The sequence below is a fragment of the Saccostrea cucullata genome, unplaced genomic scaffold (assembly GCF_032062105.1).
Source record: "Saccostrea cucullata isolate Sc308-1 unplaced genomic scaffold, CSIRO_AGI_Scuc_v1 ctg219, whole genome shotgun sequence".
NCBI classification, from domain to species: Eukaryota; Metazoa; Mollusca; class Bivalvia; order Ostreida; family Ostreidae; genus Saccostrea; species Saccostrea cuccullata.
The window spans coordinates 359,643-378,003 of record NW_026936054.1 but is presented as its reverse complement, the minus strand read 5'-3'; the positions used below and the strand labels follow the sequence as shown (position 1 = coordinate 378,003).

At 33.3% G+C, this 18,361-nt stretch overlaps 1 protein-coding gene across 1 annotated transcript; it reads right to left on the bottom strand.

Annotated features, from left to right (window-relative positions):
* Positions 1 to 1,571: 1,571 nt before the first annotated feature.
* Positions 1,572 to 15,474, bottom strand: LOC134244683 (mitochondrial ornithine transporter 1-like). Its single transcript, XM_062726941.1, has 6 exons — positions 15,190 to 15,474; positions 13,704 to 13,855; positions 10,737 to 11,148; positions 8,118 to 8,290; positions 7,674 to 7,835; positions 1,572 to 1,732 (listed from the first exon to the last, which is right to left on the bottom strand). Exons 2-6 carry the CDS (start codon positions 13,840 to 13,842, stop codon positions 1,605 to 1,607), a joined length of 1,014 nt encoding a protein of 337 aa, XP_062582925.1. The 5' UTR covers positions 13,843 to 13,855; positions 15,190 to 15,474; the 3' UTR covers positions 1,572 to 1,604.
* Positions 15,475 to 18,361: the final 2,887 nt, after the last annotated feature.

The following is an 18,361-nucleotide window of genomic DNA, read 5'->3' as shown; positions in this document are numbered from 1 at the left end:
CATGTACAAATCAAAAAGATGCATTTAAAAATTTGCTTTAAATTACGCACAAGCGTGGCCATACTGTCATGAAATTAAAAGTGTGTTAGATAATTAGCTTCTTATATTTTAGAAAACGTGTGCCTGTTGGATGATTTAAAAAAGAAAGATGCATCATTTCAAAAAAGTTCATTAAGTCTGAAATGTCAGCATGAATACGAAAACGTGGGCCCATGATTCACGATCTCTCCAGTTTGGTAGTTGGTACGCTCTTTATCAAATGGAATATATAAAGATGATGAACAGTATTCAAGCTCAATACTCCATTAAACAGTACAAAATAAGAGCAGAGCAAACACAGACCTCCAAATCATCAGAGGTGGGATCAGGTGCCGGGGAGGAGTGAGCTTTCCCTGCCAAAAATTCACACTCGCCGTGTGCTCCTTTTTATGATCGGGTATAACGGAAAAATCCATCAACTATAATTGTTTAAATAACGGACTAACAATACGTATGAAAAACGTTAGTCAGCATTTGACTCAATGATAAATATTATTTGCTGACAAGGTCATTGTATCGACCACAGAACTAACGAAATGATGACTTTAAACGAGACTGCTCATAATCTTGTTTCATCAACTTGTTTGTCAATAATATACCTCGTTTTAAGAAATTGTTCATACATAGAGCATGCTCTTGGGTTTCAAATCAACTGTGTTTATATTCGTATGCAGGTGATAAAGGCATATTGCTGCAGAAGTTAGCGATAGAAAAGTTAGTCATAACTTTCATCATAGAACTTGGTTGTGAGATGAATCCCAATGTCATACTTATTTATCATCTACGAGCTTGTATTTGAATTTCCATGCAGCAATTACTCTAAACTTTAGCTTCCACTTTCCTTATTATTGTAACTAACAAGGAATTTCGGCAATGTATACAAACTAAACCACTTAAACACAAATTTCACCAAAAAGATTTATTTTTCAAATAAAAAAATATATCAGATCATTTCAACTAAGTACATAAATATGTAAATGTTAATAACTCCTTTTAGCACTATCTATTTTTGGCAGAGCATACTGTGTTGGTTTTACCATTTTTGCATCTACCAGTTCCAACACGTATGTTACTTGCTAAATACAATGTTAAAGAAATAGTTTGAAAATAGTTTAATTTTTTCCATTGAATATATTTTTAAAAATTCAGAGATTCTGGCGACAATCGGCAAATTAATAACGTAGTACAGTCAAATGAAACATTAACACAGATAAGCTTTGCTTCAACCTAATTATTTAAAAAAAAAATAATTACTACATGTACATGAAATCTTCACACATAATACAACAATAAAGCAGATAATATTTAAAAATACAATTTTCTACACCACAGTGTAAAATCTTGAATTTTCTCTCATTTCCATTTTGGATGATCTGCACACAGTTTGTTTGTCTTAAACAAACGGTGAAACCAATCTCTGAAATTTTTCCCGGATTTTATTATGTTGACTGATGTAGCAAATTAATAAAGAAAATCACATGTTACATGATAATTTTGACAAAACAAGCTTTTCCTTCCTCTTGACCTATTAATATAATCAATCATCAGAATGTTCCTACGTTGTACTACTGTCTCCTGTCGGCCAAGTCAGTTAAGAATTTTTTGGTTGTTTCGTAGGCTAAAAACAGTGATCCAGTTGCTGGGAAGGTACGCACCAATGTTGGACCGAGGCCCTTATACAATGCTTTGGGACCTGAAAAAATAAAACTGAAATCAATGACCTGCACGTTTTTAAGATAAAATGGCTTTAAGGCTTTTCAGGATAAGTCAGACTTTGGGTACATAGTAATAGTCATTACACTAAGTAACTTTGAAACAATTTCCGAATCACGACAAGAATGTAGTTTTATTTTAGTTGTAATTCATGTACTTGATGTGGATTTAGATATATGCATAGAAGGATCTTTCACCAGAGAAAACGTTTAAAATATTTAGAGACCGTTATGGTACATTGTTTTATTTCGGATATGATGATTCATCATTTCCAAAACTTTTGGATGGTGTTGAATACATCTTATATTCTCTGCTATTTACAAGACCATTATCATGTAGTGTTTAACAAAAGTTGTGTGCCAAGAAAATATATTGAAATCACAGCTTTACATGTCACTAACAGATAATCAAATTATAATGTTCGTAGAAGGCCACGTGATTTCACTATTAAAGGAAAGTTTTCACAAGAACAATCACTTTAAGTCATCTTTATCAATTTTCATTGTTAGGGTACTTTAGTATTTTATTTTAAACCATGGCAACACCGTTTGAACTTATAGAAATCAAAAACCTTAAGCAGCTGGGATGCACTAAATTAATGATCTATGTCTCTTTATCTTAGTGTAGTCTACTTGTGTGCCAAGTTATATTGAAATCAGACCAAAACTGTAGGAGGAGTAGCATTTTGAAACAATTTCACAGATAATTCTATTTTTAGTAACCATGGCAACACCGTTCATCGAAATCAAAAACCGATGCACTATTCTATGTATCTTAGTGTAGTCTACTTGTGTGCCAAGTTATATTGAAATCAGACCAAAACTGTAGAATAGTAGCATTTTGAAAGAATTTCACAGAAAATTCTATTTTTTGTAACCATGGCAACACCGTTCAACGAAATTAAAAACTGATACACAGAATTATGTATCTTAGCGTAGTCTACTTGTGTGCCAAGTTATATTGAAATCAGACTAAAATTGTAGGAATAGTAGTGTTTTTCAAAAATTGTTTACAGACAGAACACAGTTCATCGAAATCAAAAATCGATATACATTATGTATCGCATAAGCTACTTGTGTGCCAAGTTATATTGAAATCAGACCAAAACTGTAGGATACATGTACATGTAATCTTCACACAGTATACAGCAATAAAGCAGATTCTTTTGGAATAATGTGGAGAAAAGTTCCATTTAATCAATTTTCTACACCACAGAATGTAAAAGTCAAAAAACTCCGATACACAGAATTATGCATCTGTCACGTCAATTTCTATCATTTCCATTTTGGATGATCTGCACACAGTTTGTTTGTCTTAAACAAACGGTGAAGCAATCTCTGAAATTTTCCCGGATTTTATTATGTTGACTGCTAAAATAAAATCATTCCATCCCAAATTACATGATAGATTTTGATTGTCCTCAAAACAAGCGCCCGGAGATTTCACGACCTCTTGACCTAAATATCAATTATGCAATCCGTCATCAGAATTTTTTTTTACATTGTATAAATAATCATATACTAGCATCAGTGTCCTTGAAAATCGTAAGAAAATTCACAATTTACAGTTCAATTAATTTTTTGGTTGTTTCGTATGCTAAAAACAGTGATCCGGTTGCTGGGAAGGTACGCACCAATGTTGGACCAAGACCCTTATACAATGCTTTGGGACCTAAAAAAAAATACAAACTATTAAAATCAATGACCTGCACGTTTTCAAGATATAGTGGCTTCAAGGCTTTTCAGGATAAGTCAGACTTTGGGTACATAGTAATAGTCATTACACTAAGTAACTTTGAAATAATTTGTTTAAAGTATTCTATATATTATCTTTTGTTTTATTTTAGTTGTAATTCATGTACTTGATGTGGATTTAGATATATGCATAGATACGGATCTTTCAGTTCCATAGCCAGAAAACGTTTAAAATATTGATAGAGACACGTTAATTCTGTCGGCACATTGTATTATTTCGGATATGATGATTCATCATTTCCAAAACTTTTGGATGGTGTTGAATACAACTTATACTCCTCTGCTATTTACAACAAGGCCATTATCATGAGATAGAGATGTTTAACAAAAGTTATCTGGTGCATAGAAAATGATGGAGCCGTTGTAGAACACTTATACAGCTTTACATGTCACTAACAGATAATCAAATTATAATGTTCTTTTTGTTCGTTTGTTTCCTCGGGACTAGACACGTGGCACGTGATTTCACGTCTAGAATTTCCAGGGGGGGGGGGGGCTCTTAACAGATTTGTATTGTTTCAAGTTTTCACAAAAACAATCACTTTAAGTCATCTTTATCAATTTTCATTGTTAGGGTATTTTATTTAAAAAAATTCAGTTATGCTTACTTTCACACATTTCAAATTCCCGTAAAACATTTTTTTTTATCTATTTGAATCTATAAATAATCATATACTAGCATCAGTGTCCTTGAAAATGAATGTAAGAAAATTCACATATTTACAGTTCAATTAAGCTTTTTTTAATGATCATCGTTGACTAAAAAACTGTTGAGATTTTAATAATTCCAATCTTAATTTTATCTATTGATTCCCTGTGTTTGATTGGACGAGAACATGTTTAAGAAAAAGTTTCGGTAAATTTTTCGGTAAATTTTTCAAGAAATCAGAACTACTTTCTTAACCAAGCTTCTAGGTCATCGTATATACAATGAAAGCAAGCTATTTCTGGTCTCTTTTAGCTACGAATACAAGAAACTTCAAATTTAAATAAAATAAAACAAAACTGGCGACAAACAGGACTGACCAGATGACAGACGCCATGAAAATATTTATGCCACTGTCGGATCACGGGTGTGAATTTTAAAAAATCGCTGATGTCATATTCTCGACGTTCATAATACGAAGCAAATTAGCTCCGTTTGTGTCGTTGTGACAGGGAAAAGAAACGAACCTCAAACTCTTGTCTTATTAGCATCAAATTCATATTTTTACTTTTTATATTCTTCATCGACCTTTGAACAAACAAGTGCAAATCGAAGGCGTCGTAGGCATGATCGGTCTGCAACTTTCGCTCTGAGCGTTGTCGTTAATATCAACATGGCCATGGTCAAGGACGAACTATTCTGAAGTAAACTCGTAATTACGATATTTGTTGACAACATTCAATAAGTTTTTGTAAGTTTATTTATTGATTGTTTTGACAATTTAAGTTGAACTCTATCGAAATTCATCTCGATTACGTTTCTTAACGGTATAAAGTATTCCTACGCCGTACAGAAAAAACGGATTGTATATAGGCCTCAAAGAGAAATAATTTAAATAATTTTAAATATTCGTTATTGGAATTATAATAATTAAATGTTCTTTTTGAAAAATTTATCGATATGTAAACTCTTGACATTTTACTCACAAACTTAACATGAAAGTACTTCGCTTTTTTATTTAGTTTGTGAGTAAAATGTCAAGAGTTTACACATCGATAATTTTTTCAAAAAGAACATTTAATCCTATAATATTGATTTGTAGTTCTACTTTTTTAAATTTCAAAACTTAATTTATTTAAATTTAAAATTAAATTTGTAACAGTATCATTTTGAAAGATTAATATTCACACAAAATATATAAAGAAATATAAATATTAATGAAATCCAACTGGACACCAAATTTCCATCAAAGCTGACTAAACAGGTCAAAGTTGTAGCATTTTATAACATTGTTTACAGATACATGATCATGAGCTGACGGTCAATTGAAATCTTTTTTATGATAAAGGTGAAAATAACGAACAGTGATGGATCTTAAAAAAATCTTTAAACAAAACAAATATTGAAGAGGGCATAAAAACACAGACCCCTGAAATTCCAGAGGTGGGATCAGGTGCCAATGAGGACTAAGCAGCCCCTTTTTTGACGAGTCATACCTCCCATGATCCCTATATATAGATACGGAACTTTCCATAGTCTATTCAGTATAAAAACAAAGGCCAAACAATTGATATGAAATATATCAGCCGAAATACGACTCAGTGATAGGATATGTTTTGATAAGGTCATTACAAAGGCCATAAACTTTACAAAATTCTCACTTTAAACGAGGCCTTACTTTAAAAATTGATCGTACACTAAAGCAGGTGATTGTTGGAAATAACTACATAAATGAGAAAACTTTAGGATGGAAAACTTCCAAATATGAATCCGATATAACAGACTTTATAGTTTTTTTTTTATTTGCAAGTTTACTGGGATATATTGAGTCAACATACGATGAAAATAACCATTGTTAATTAATAAAACATTGTCAATATATCTAAATGTTGAACTGGAGATCACAGCAACTGTTTCCCTCTTCTTATGTAGAAGTAATTGAAAAAAAAATTGCCTCATAAGAAAATTAAAAGAGTTCAGCTTACAGATGAGCACAATTAGTGCTCATAGGAATTCCAACAGTTTGAAAACTTGTTCTCCTATGACAATATAAATGTTGTCAATGAGAAACTCCAGCATCCTTTTATATCATCTTCAGGGTACTTGTGTGTACAATCAGAGTAGAATTTTGCATTTAACTGATCAGTAGATCTAAAAATTTCTGAATTACTTTTTTATTTAGGAAAAGGATGTTTGTGATAATAGAAACTCTAGATTTTAATTATTGTGAAATATATGGTGATAACAACAGAATTCAAGCTCTTAATTCCATAAAACAATTTAAAAAGGTGCAGAGCAATCACGGACCTCCAATACATCAGAGGTGGGATCAGGTGACATGGAGAAGTGAGCATCCCCTGCCGACCAGTCACATCCACTGTGTGCTCCTTGTCGTGATCGGGAAATAACAGAATTCATCGTCAATTCAGTGTGTAAATAATGGACTTACAATTAGTATGAAAAATTTCAGTCAGCATTTCTCTGGTAAATTGTTTCTCCTGACAAGGTCATTGTTTCGACTATAAAAAATACTAAATGGTGACTTTAAACGAGACAGCTGATATTCTTGTTTCATCAACTTGTCAATAATTTACCTCATTTTTGAAATTGTAGATATGTAGAGAATGCTCTTGCAAATAGAATCAACTGAGAGATATAAACTCCTTACTCAGGTGATGAAGGTATATTGCTGAATAAGTAAGGGAAGCTGACAATTGAAAAATTAAAGTCATCATGCTTTTCATAGAGCTTGGTTGTTAGATTACCATTAACATTTTTTCAAGTAAAATATCTAAATATGAAACATATATGAGGAATTATTTGCATAAGGTGAAGAAAAGCTTAGTACAGTATGTTTAAAGTTTCTTCTGGATAAAATATGTATTGTTTATAAATAAGGTTTTTTTTCAAACAGTGTTTGTTGATCTTTTACACATGAATTTTATTTGACTAGATTTTTAGGGGGATATCATTAATTTGGATCTTTTGAGCATACACTCAAGTGTTTGATATACTTTTGTAAAATTTTTACCATGACCATTTTTTGAACCGTTGGTGCTAGGGTCTTCATACATTTTAATGGTTAAGGGACAGGGGTTTAAAATGTTACGGAGACCTCAAAAAGTGAAATAATGTGAAACTTTTTGGCACGGACAAGTCAAGTGTTTATAAGGTAGAGCTTTCGAGAAGTAAGGGATTCAGCAACTAGCTGGAATGATGGCAGTTAAAGCATAAATGAAGAAGTTAAGGGTAAGAACAGAAAAAAAGTATAACGGTTATAAGCCCTTGTGACAAGGATACTATGGAAACATTCTGTTTTAGGGGGATTCTCATATTAGCAAGTCCCTGCCTCCTTTTTGAAACCTTAACTGTGCCATGAATTATTGTTATCAAATTTTGAAACCTTTTTTTGTTTTCTTTTAAGAAACCATGTCTTATTACAAAGGAATGTTCTTTCTGATCTATAATAGATACTCTAGGTATACTATCAGATTTATCAGAGAAACACTATCAGCCCTGACCTTCTGTTTTAAGGATTTTATTGAAGGTGACCAGGAATCCCGGAGCCTTTTTACCCACGGTGCTCTCTACTTGTATCCTGGACTTGACGACATCAGTCGGGAAAATGGCCGACCATAGACACATCCCTCCTACACCACCCGCTACTATAGTCCTGGCTGGTCCTAGGGAAAAAGTACAGCTAACATTACAATAGTCATGAAAGGTCATTGGAAAAAAGCACATTTAGTACATTTATCTAATGTTTCTAGAACAAACAAAATGGGATTGTTAAATAGATTAATACACTGCAGTGTACTTCAGAGTTGCATTTTTTCAACACCAAGTTGAGAAATAAGCAAGATTAATTTTTATATGGGTTAATCCTTTTCACAAGGATGAGTCCTGGGAAACTTTTGAAGCTTGATGCCTCAGTTGAAGACTGAAGAGTGTCTTCTATGTCTTACCTATCTCATCTTTGGTTTTCCCCTGCGGTGTCAACAGTTGTCTTGTTATCTCGTATCCACCAAAGAAGAAGAAATACCCAGGCATTTCTCGGGCCATGGTGGCAGTCAGACCCTTAAATATCCCCCGTATCCCCTCCACTTGCAGGATTTCCTTGGTGATCCCCCACGGGCCTCTAAAATAAGGAAAGGGAGAAAAATCCTTTAATCAAGACATTCTGAATTTGCTTCATTTACCCATAAAATTTCATTTACCTGGTAAAGTTTTCTAAAATACTAGTTAGAAAAAAAAAATCAGATGCTTGATATCATTCATTATTATGTAACAATAAATCACATTTGTGAATTTAGACAATATAGTAAAGTCTATGTAATTAGGAATTACAACAAATAGTTTTGCAAATCAAACAAGGTGGTCAACTTCACTGATATCATTAAGAACTTTCAATAATTTTTATTTTTTCTAAAAGTTCCTAAGCATGTAATTCAATTTCTTTTATATTTAAAGTTTCACAAACCATTTAGCTCGATATTACAGCTTCCTTAACTGTCCTTCAAAAGAGGGAGGAGATGCAAAATTCAAATAAAATTAATTTTATGTAGAAGAACGAAATTGGTTTATTTCTTTAACTTTAAAATTGATTGTAATACAATACGTACTTTACAAGGACGAAATCTACAATTAAAATAATGACTTACATATGTTAAATTTCATTATAAAGCCTGTTTGTATTTTCAAACAATCAAACCAGAGAGCTATCAAAAACAACTTAAAATCCCATATATTTCTCAATTATTGTCTCTGTAACTTGACTTTAAGCATAATTTGATTGTTAAACTATTGAAAACATACCACAGTGATGAGTTTTTGTCCGACTATAAACAAGTGCAATAGGCAAGATATATGCTATCACTCAAACCAATTAGAAATTAATAAAACATAAAACCTCCATTGGCCTTGTCATTTGACAGATGAAGATTCACAGCAGTGCAGATGAAACACTGCAGGCTGTTTTAAATTTTTATTTCTATTGTTCAATTAATATCAACAAACCCTTTTAGAACTTTGTCATCTATAGTTTATGAGAGCACTGCGAAAAGGAAACGGAATGGATATTCAGTTATTTTAAATTATTAATCCTATTTTCATTAATACATTGAGAAGCCAATTTTTTCTGCTAACATTACATTTGTTATATGATAAAGAACAATATTCTTTGGGTCCCTGTCCTACCTAACTCATTTATCTCCCCTGGGTAGATATGTCACGCGAGGCTTCCATTGACAGAGAGAACCTATCATGCTTATCTGATGCGGAGTTTTTCTGATTCATAATAATTCTGCAGTTGTTATCATCTCCTGAGGATTAAAGGATTTTTTTTTTCGAGTGTGGGAGGTTGACAGACATCGATATTAACACCACTTGGTCTACATTAATTTTTTATTAAATATTGACATCACACCACTAACAAAAAGGCTTTGTAAATAACAAGTTTGAATTTGGACGTTTTTTTACAAGGTTAAGTATTCATTAAATATTCATTAAATCAACCTTTGATAAAGTCATTATAAAGGTCTTGCTAAATACCATGCAGTACCCACCCACACCTATGTTTACACTGCACTGTCCCACCCAAAAATGCCACCAGCAAAAAAATATTACAACTCTGACAACCCAGCATAAAACACGAGCAAACACAAAAGGCAACATTCTGTTTAACTAATCAACACACAAAAACTTTTGAAAATGAATATTTTAACACATCTAACATTTTGCCATTATCACTTTTTATATTTTCCAAATATCATTTTCATTAGTGTTTCTCAGATTTTTTCAATTTCAGCATTTCTAGAGTCTCTAAGGGAAATTTTTTCTCTGTTGTTTTGTATTGTCTGTATAGCTGTCTGTCTAGATGTCTGTCCGTCCGTTCACTCATAATCTCTATAACAATTCTTTCTATTATTGATATCCACCACATATACTTTCTTGACGATAATCAACATTTCAAATTCTTCAATAAAATGACAGTGTAACTTAAATTACTATTAATTCTGCTTTAATGTATGCATATACACTGTGTATGATTTAAAGTCTTTGGACATCATGTCGAATTTCTAATGCCAGTTTAATCCCCATCCCAATCCCCAGCAAAATCTTTTGAATTAATGTTCTTTTGCATTCCTGGAGTCATTTTTCACATTAATCATGTTAAAGAAAAGTTTCGCACATGATATTCAAATATTCTTTTTATAAGGAAGTTCCAGTTATGCCAACTGCATGTCACGTAATGGATGGCCTTATCAATAGAAAAAAAATGTAAGCTTTTTCATGTATATATGACTGCTTTTTTCTTTCATTTTTGAAACAACTTCATCAAGGCAAGAATATAAAATGGCCTTTTAGCTAAAAATGGAGATAACAAACAAAATAGATGCAAGCTAATAAACTCTAAAATCCTTAATAATGTTGTCTGATATTTATAACATAACATAATAGATTTTAAATGTCATTTATTTCTGAAATCCTGTATTTCTCTAATATCTAAATATCAGATAAACATGCCTGATTATTAGTTGGCCCTGTGGAAAGCTAAATTAAGGTGGAATCTCTAAACCACTCACATTTTCAGTCTCTCTAACCCTCCTTCCAGTTTTCCCTGAGATGCCATCTCTCTCATAGCCTGTAGCCTACATTTAACGAGTTCAGTCGGTGTGAGCGTAAACGCACAGAAAAACGCTGCCCCGCTCCCTGAGAATGCGTTCTCGACCGGATGTAGCTCAGACACATCATTGCGGCCCTGGAGAGCCATGATTATCTTCTGACAGAGTCCATAGAACAGAAACAGGACGGAGTTCTCAGCAATGTTAGCTACAAGTGCCGGGACCGTTCCCGCGTAAAGTCCGCGGTAAATTCCGTCCTGACGATATGTCTGGAGGAAGCAGTCGATGGCGTTCCGGTAAAGGTGAGGGAAGGTCTGCATCTTGACCTTTACTGTGTCCAGGGACTGGCCCACATATACCGAGGCAATGGCCCCTATAACGATAAATAAACAAACTAGTTCATATGACCCACATATACCGAGGCAATGGCCCCTATAAATAAACTTACTAGTTCATATGACTGACATATACCGAGGCAATAGTCCCTATAAATAAACTAACTAGTTCATATGACCCACATATACTGAGGCAATGGCCCCTATAATGATAAATAAACAAACTAGTTCATATGACCCACATATACTGAGGCAATAGCCCCTATAATGATAAATAAACAAACTAGTTCATATGACCCACATATACCCAGACAATGGCCTCTATAACGAAAAATAAACAAACTAGTTCATATGACCCACATATACCGAGGCAATGGCCCCTATAACGATAAATAAACAAACTAGTTCATATGACCCACATATATCGAGGCAATGGCCCCTATAATGATAAATATGCAAACTAGTTCATATGACCCACATATACTGAGGCAATAACCCCTATAAATAAACAAACTAGTTCATATGACCCACATATACCTAGCCAATAGCCCCTATAAATAAACAAACTAGTTCATATGACCCACATATACTGAGGCAATGGCCTCTATAATGATAAATATGCAAACTAGTTCATATGACCCACATATACCAAGGCAATAACCCCTATAAATAAACAAACTAGTTCATATGACCCGTATATACTGAGGTAGTAGCTAGTTTATTTGACCATATTATTTAACAAGACAATGGCCCCTATACAGATAAATACAGACTAGTTAATATGACCTACATAATTTATACCAAAGCAATGGCCTTTATAAAGATAAAAACTACTTCATATGACCTACTTATACATGTACAGAGGCAATCGTCCCTATAAAAATTTTCATTATATTGAGTTTGAAACCTATTTTTTTCATAGAAATTATTGAATCATTCTTGTGAAAACTTGGTAAATTAACTTGTTTAATTTCTATCAAATTATCTTCGCACATACACCTAGTATTCTCAAATCTTTGGCCCAAAATTACTTTATTTAGAAACCATTTGAGAAAAACTGCTTAAATTCTACTAGTATAAAAATCAAAACCGAATAGAGATAAAGATAAAATGAAATCTAACTTATCATCCTTCGTGAGTCAAAAAATTACAATCTTGTCTACAAACGTGAATCAATTTTTTTCTGGCCTTAATTAGGCCATCAATAGATTTCATAACCCGTTCTAAGGCATAGTTGTTTCCCATAATTATGTTAATCAAGAGATAATTTTAATCATCAAGTCATAAAAAAATTCCATTCAACACAGAAGATCTTCAGACAGATAAATAATAATGACCATTGACATCACGGGGAAAGCTGGGAAAGGATAAATGCAATATTTGCATTGATAAAAATGCAAACGAGACTTTATCGGGTATCTATACATGTAAAACTAGGCAGATCATCCGAAAGGTTGGGGGTTTTAGTTTTTAGTTTGGGGGTTATCAGTTTGATTGCAGATTCATGATCTCTTTAACAAAGGCTGGTATTTTTTAATTTCTGTTTATAGTCTCAAAAATTAAACCCATCCCTTTTTAAGTTAGTATCTATTCCAGAACTATGTCTACCAGTCCACTAGTATTAAACATGTTAAACCTACTGAGAGAAAGAATTTTTCCTCCATTTTGTGTTTTAGAATTTAGTTTGTAAATTCAGATCTATTTTGTTGTCTTTCCATCAGTTATAAATTATAAACAAAAAATCAAAGATTTCTGACACTAGGATGTACATGTTGGCGGATGGATCAACACAATCAGCAGCCGAGATCAACAAGTAGCTTCCCTGTATGATATTAAGACATTACCTGGTACATGTATAACTGTGAATAACATTATATTAATTCCCACTATCAATTATTTAGCAATTTGATTTTTATTTATTCCTATAGAGGAAATGAATGTATTACTACAGAACAAGGTACAGTGATGTTAGAATTTAGCCCCTTATTTGGTATAAAAATTAAAACAGAACTTAAATTTGTGTTCAAAACTTTATATACTGTTTGTTTTATAACCATCATTGATTTTGATTGAAAGTTACAGAGATGCCACAGAAGGATGGCAAAGTGGAAAATTGCTCCATTCTGATATTTCAGCAAATCTGAAAAACTTCTCACCTCTGAAACAATAAAGCACAAGCTTATCTATCTGAGATTTTCATTACTGGTACACTACATGTACTAGATGTACATGTATCTCATACTCACAAGTCATGCTTGAAATATAATATTACAATTGGTAGAAAGGCAAGCTTGTGTTCTATGTGTCTGAAACAAAATGTGCTTTGTACTTCATGAAAATTTAAAAATATATGAGAAAATTTGGAAATTTGACCAATTTTGTAGCCATTCTGTGAACTCTGTGTATCCCAACCCTCACTTAGTTTAAAATATATGTGTATTTTACTTAAATCAATAAATTGGATTCAACAGCTGACATAAATACCTGATCACACTCTCCATCTTGTCCTTCCCAATACCTTTAAATTTTCATCATGTTCCTGATGAACATGATTAACCATAGCTCTATCTTACTTATGTATATACCAAATTACCATTAGTTCCCCCTATAAAGTCTATGGCAGCATCAACAGTGTGGGATCTTTTGCTCTCCTCCAAACTTTCATCTTCCTTGTCATGCTTGTGATGTTCTTCATGTATAACAATTGGTAGAATGGGCTGGTCGGCACTCATTGAAATATTAGGCCTAAAAAAGATACACACCCTTTATAATATGTTAATATATGAACAATGGCATGTTGTTGTCCTATCTGAAATTTTTTTTCATCCAAATTATGAACTTACCATATACCCATGAAGGCCTTTACTTGGCATTGCGGTCCCACCAAGCAGAGAGGTTTTTTTTTTTTTTTTTTGGGGGGGGGGGGGGGGTAAACCTTAACCACCCAACCATGGCCTTGATTTTTATGGTCTCATCACTTGAAAGTACCAACTGCTTGGAGTACTTACTTTTCTCATTTCTGTCAATGCTAGGATTGAGTTTAACCCTTGACCTTCCCATCAAAGAGCAAGTACAGAGCTACCACGTTTGATGGTTACTTTTTGCTTTTAAAAGAAACTGATATATTTACTACACCTTACCAAGTTGGCAATGCTGAGATTAAATTTAGAGTAGCATCCATCTGGTAGCACCCCTTTTCAGTGACATAATCAACAGGACAAAATACAGACTACATGTATGATTGTTATACTTATTTATATTCTCGACAACATTGAGAAACATAGGCTGTAAAAGTCCAGTAGAAGGCACAGTTCACCTCCCCTTCATGGACTTGATCAACCTGTGATATTTCTGTGAATAGTCAGTAACAATCAGAGCATTTTCAGAGTAGGGTCATATTTAAACCCAGGCAGAATATGCAGAATAATGACACACAAGCTGATGATGATTGATACAAACACGTACAACAAAACAACCTTGTTGAAAGTCAGCACTCAGCATATCATCAGTACTATGACCACTATAATGACCTTGCTAACAAATATTACCTAACTGATCAGTGATCACTGGGTTGTATTTTGGCAGATATTTTTCAAAGTTATTATGTACCAATTGTCAAGTCTTTGATTTTATACTAGTTTTGACTACAGAACACTTATGTCATATTTCATCTACCAAGACATTGCCTGATCTGGGAACACCTAGAACTCAATCCCTTTGGGTACCATGGATTGACAAGAGATACTTACTTCTCCAGGGCAGCTGATCCTAACTCTGAAATTTCTGGTGTGATATGCCTAATTGTTCACAGATTTGTATAAACTGTTGGTGAATTTTTTCAAAAGATCAATCACCGTTTGTTAAAAACGCATCATAAAAAAAATAATTTAAAATAGCATCCATGTTCATCATATACGCATCAGCCTGTTACTATGGGTTAAACATTGAAAAGGGGGGTACATGTAACCCCCTCCTTTTAGGATTTCTCTCTAACAGTATAAAGAACGTGTAGAAACAAATTCAATAAACAAACTAGAAACTTTTAAAAACTTCCCTCTTTTGGACGGTGTCATACTTACTATAAGCTCTTTAAAATCAAAACACCGGCGTAGTGTCCTCCAACCAGACCAGACAAGAGCTCCCCGAGTCAACGACCTATAGGTCACGTTAGGACGATCTACCTATCTTATTCCTGAGTTTCTCGCTTAGCACACCCTTTCACAAGGAAGTATGGGGACGTCCAAAGGTTTCCTGTTCCTGTAAATTAGTATGCATTCACGATTCGCAAAAAACTTATAAACTTATAATAAAATAAAAATCTCATTACCATGCACAACATAACCGGAATCAGCTGGATTGTCTGCCCGGAAGTGACACACCTACAAACTCACGCAACATGATTGGAAGAGTGAAGGTGAAGGTCAAATTTGTTTATAAACAGAGTGCACGTGTTTCGCTAATGTGAGAGAGAGTGAGAAAGATAAAGAGAGAGACGAAAAGGGAGAGGGTATAGAATTCAAAAGAAAATATAAAAGGAAATAAACTGATAAAATTTAAAAAGCAATTAAAAACTCAGTGCGTTGAATCAGATACCCACATATACTAGTATATAGGTCTCTAGTTGAATGATCGTATGAAAAGGCATTCATTAGTTTATTAGAACCAGAAGCATATAAAAAAACAAAACAATCCATTTCCACAGCTCTTTCTATGTAAGTTGGACTCTCTTTAAAAAAAAAAGGGGGGGGTCACAGTTACGTACAATTTTTACATATTATTCCAGTCCTGAATCAATGGGCCTAAAATATCGTGGGATCGATTTCATAATACTTAAAAAAGTCTTTGAATAAAATGTCTGATATAAGTAGAACACTCCTTTTTCGTTGAAAATGAAGTACATGAACCCCCTTTCCTCTTAGAAAATACTAGCGGAATACCTTGGACGCATTCCAGGTACACTGTACGTAGAGCTTAGACTCATAAATGCACCCTAGACTCACTAGCTAAATGTACCCTAGCTAGACTCTCAACAGAAATATTGAAATACTGCATGCAGAACTGTATTGTCTCCAAATTACCATACATTTTTTTTAAAAAATCTACTCATATTGATTTTAGGAGGTGGTGAGTTGTCTTTTCTCGCATTGGATCGGGTATTGACACAGTCGTATTGTTGTATTACCGCACGTAAATTATAAGCCAATTCTTCCGGGTTCCTGATACCCATAGAAATAAACAGAGATCGCCAGAAGAGATTTTTGGAATTGTTAATTGAGAGTATTAATGATTCTACATTTCTACTTCACAGACAAACAATAAAAAAGATTCAAGTTGGTAATCCTAGCATGTACCGGTGGGCGGGTATTCATACGTTGTACTTTTATTTAAGAAATATAAACGAATGATGCAGAAGAAAATTCATTGATAAAGGTTTTCTCCAACCAAATGGAATATCCTTTTCCGGTGGAAAATTAGATATTATTGTTACCATTAGTTGGCGTGGGGTCCCGTTAAAATGTTTACCCAGACCAAAACCGTAGAAATTTTTACTATTTTCTGCTGAAAATATAAATTTGATATAAATATTGTTTCATTTTTGCCTTAGTTTCTAGATGAATATAATCGCGTTTTTCAGATTATAGAAATATTTTTTTCTTAGTACATACAATTTGAAGTTTCACAAAATAAAATATATTTTTTTCACTTCTAAAATCACAAGTAGGATTTAAAATGGTTTTCACATGAAATTTAATTTTTAACTTCCAGGCAACACAGAGTGATCACCCCTGTGGCAATATGTTGCATAAATGGGATACATTTCTACAAAGTACTTTGATGAACATTGTTTCTTGTGATACAAATGAAAATAAAAAACAATAATTATACATGAAAACCCATATCAATCAAACTACAAAACGTATTAAAAGTGGTAATCTTTGCGTTTGCGAGGAAGGGGGGGGGGGTTAATTGTCTACTCATTGAAAAATGAAAATAATCTAAAATGCCTATCATTTAATTTTTACAGTCGGAACATCACTCCGCCTTTTCCGTCAAGTCAAGAAAAAAGGTTGAGCGATGTTCCGATTGTTAATTTTTACTCAAGCTTGACGTGGACCTTTGACGCAATTTTAGTTATCTATCTAAATCTAATGTTAGTTCCTTGTCTATCCGGATAAAGTACCCCGAACTTATGATCAGTCAGTATACTATACAGAGATCAAGATCAATGTATACATTATACCTTTTTAGAAAGGTTGATGAACTGTCAATAGGTCATTTATTGGAAAAAGTGAAATTCTGTCTGTTAAAAAGGTATATTTTTGTAGAGGGACTGTGTTACAAATCCTATGCTCTCAGAGGATCGTACTTTTTAGCCTTGGTTTGGAGCGACCGATATGTCAATGGAAGTTCCCAAATTTTAAGGCAAGAGTAAGGAGCGACCTAGATAAACACATAAATACATGTGTGTAAATGGAAAAAGATTCAAACTACCATCTCTTTTTTTTTATTTTATACGCAATCAAAGTAAATGTATTGATTATTAAAAGTCATTTATATAAGTTTCCTCTCAGTATTCCTAAAACAACAGTCTTTTTGCTATCACATTATTAATTTTTAGTAGATATAAAACGTTTTTCAGACATTCTCGAAAATATAATCATTTCATAAGGCATACAGTTGATAGACAAAAAAAGGGGGGAAAAACGAAAAAAAAAAAAAATAAATAAATAACGGGGGAAAAAAAGACTATAATTGACCACGCATGAAACCTATTATTTTATCTTGTAATATACAAAATATTTTTTTTAACAATTTCTTGTAAGTTTCATTAAAATTTGTCAATAGAATAGATCCACCAAACGTGACCACCACCGAACTCTTTCTTTTGTTATTTCAGGACATTTTACCGGAAACGAAAGTAGACTAGAATTAAATTATTGATTGATTGTATTTTGCTTAAACGTCCCTCTCAAGGATTTTTTCACTCATATGGAGACGCCACCAAATTCACCAAAATTTGTCCTATGCTCGGCACTCAGGACCATAGAGAAGGGAAGGATCTTTTTCGTGCCAACATCTACTGCGACACAGGACCTCGGTTAATACGGTCTCATCCGAAGGACCGTTCTCCACGTCGCACAGATTGGCTCTTTACTTCGCGACTCTAACCTCTGCGCCACACGGGCGATTTAATTAAGGGGGGCGACTATAGTTTCCATTGCGCAATATTTCGCGCATCATAGTAAAATG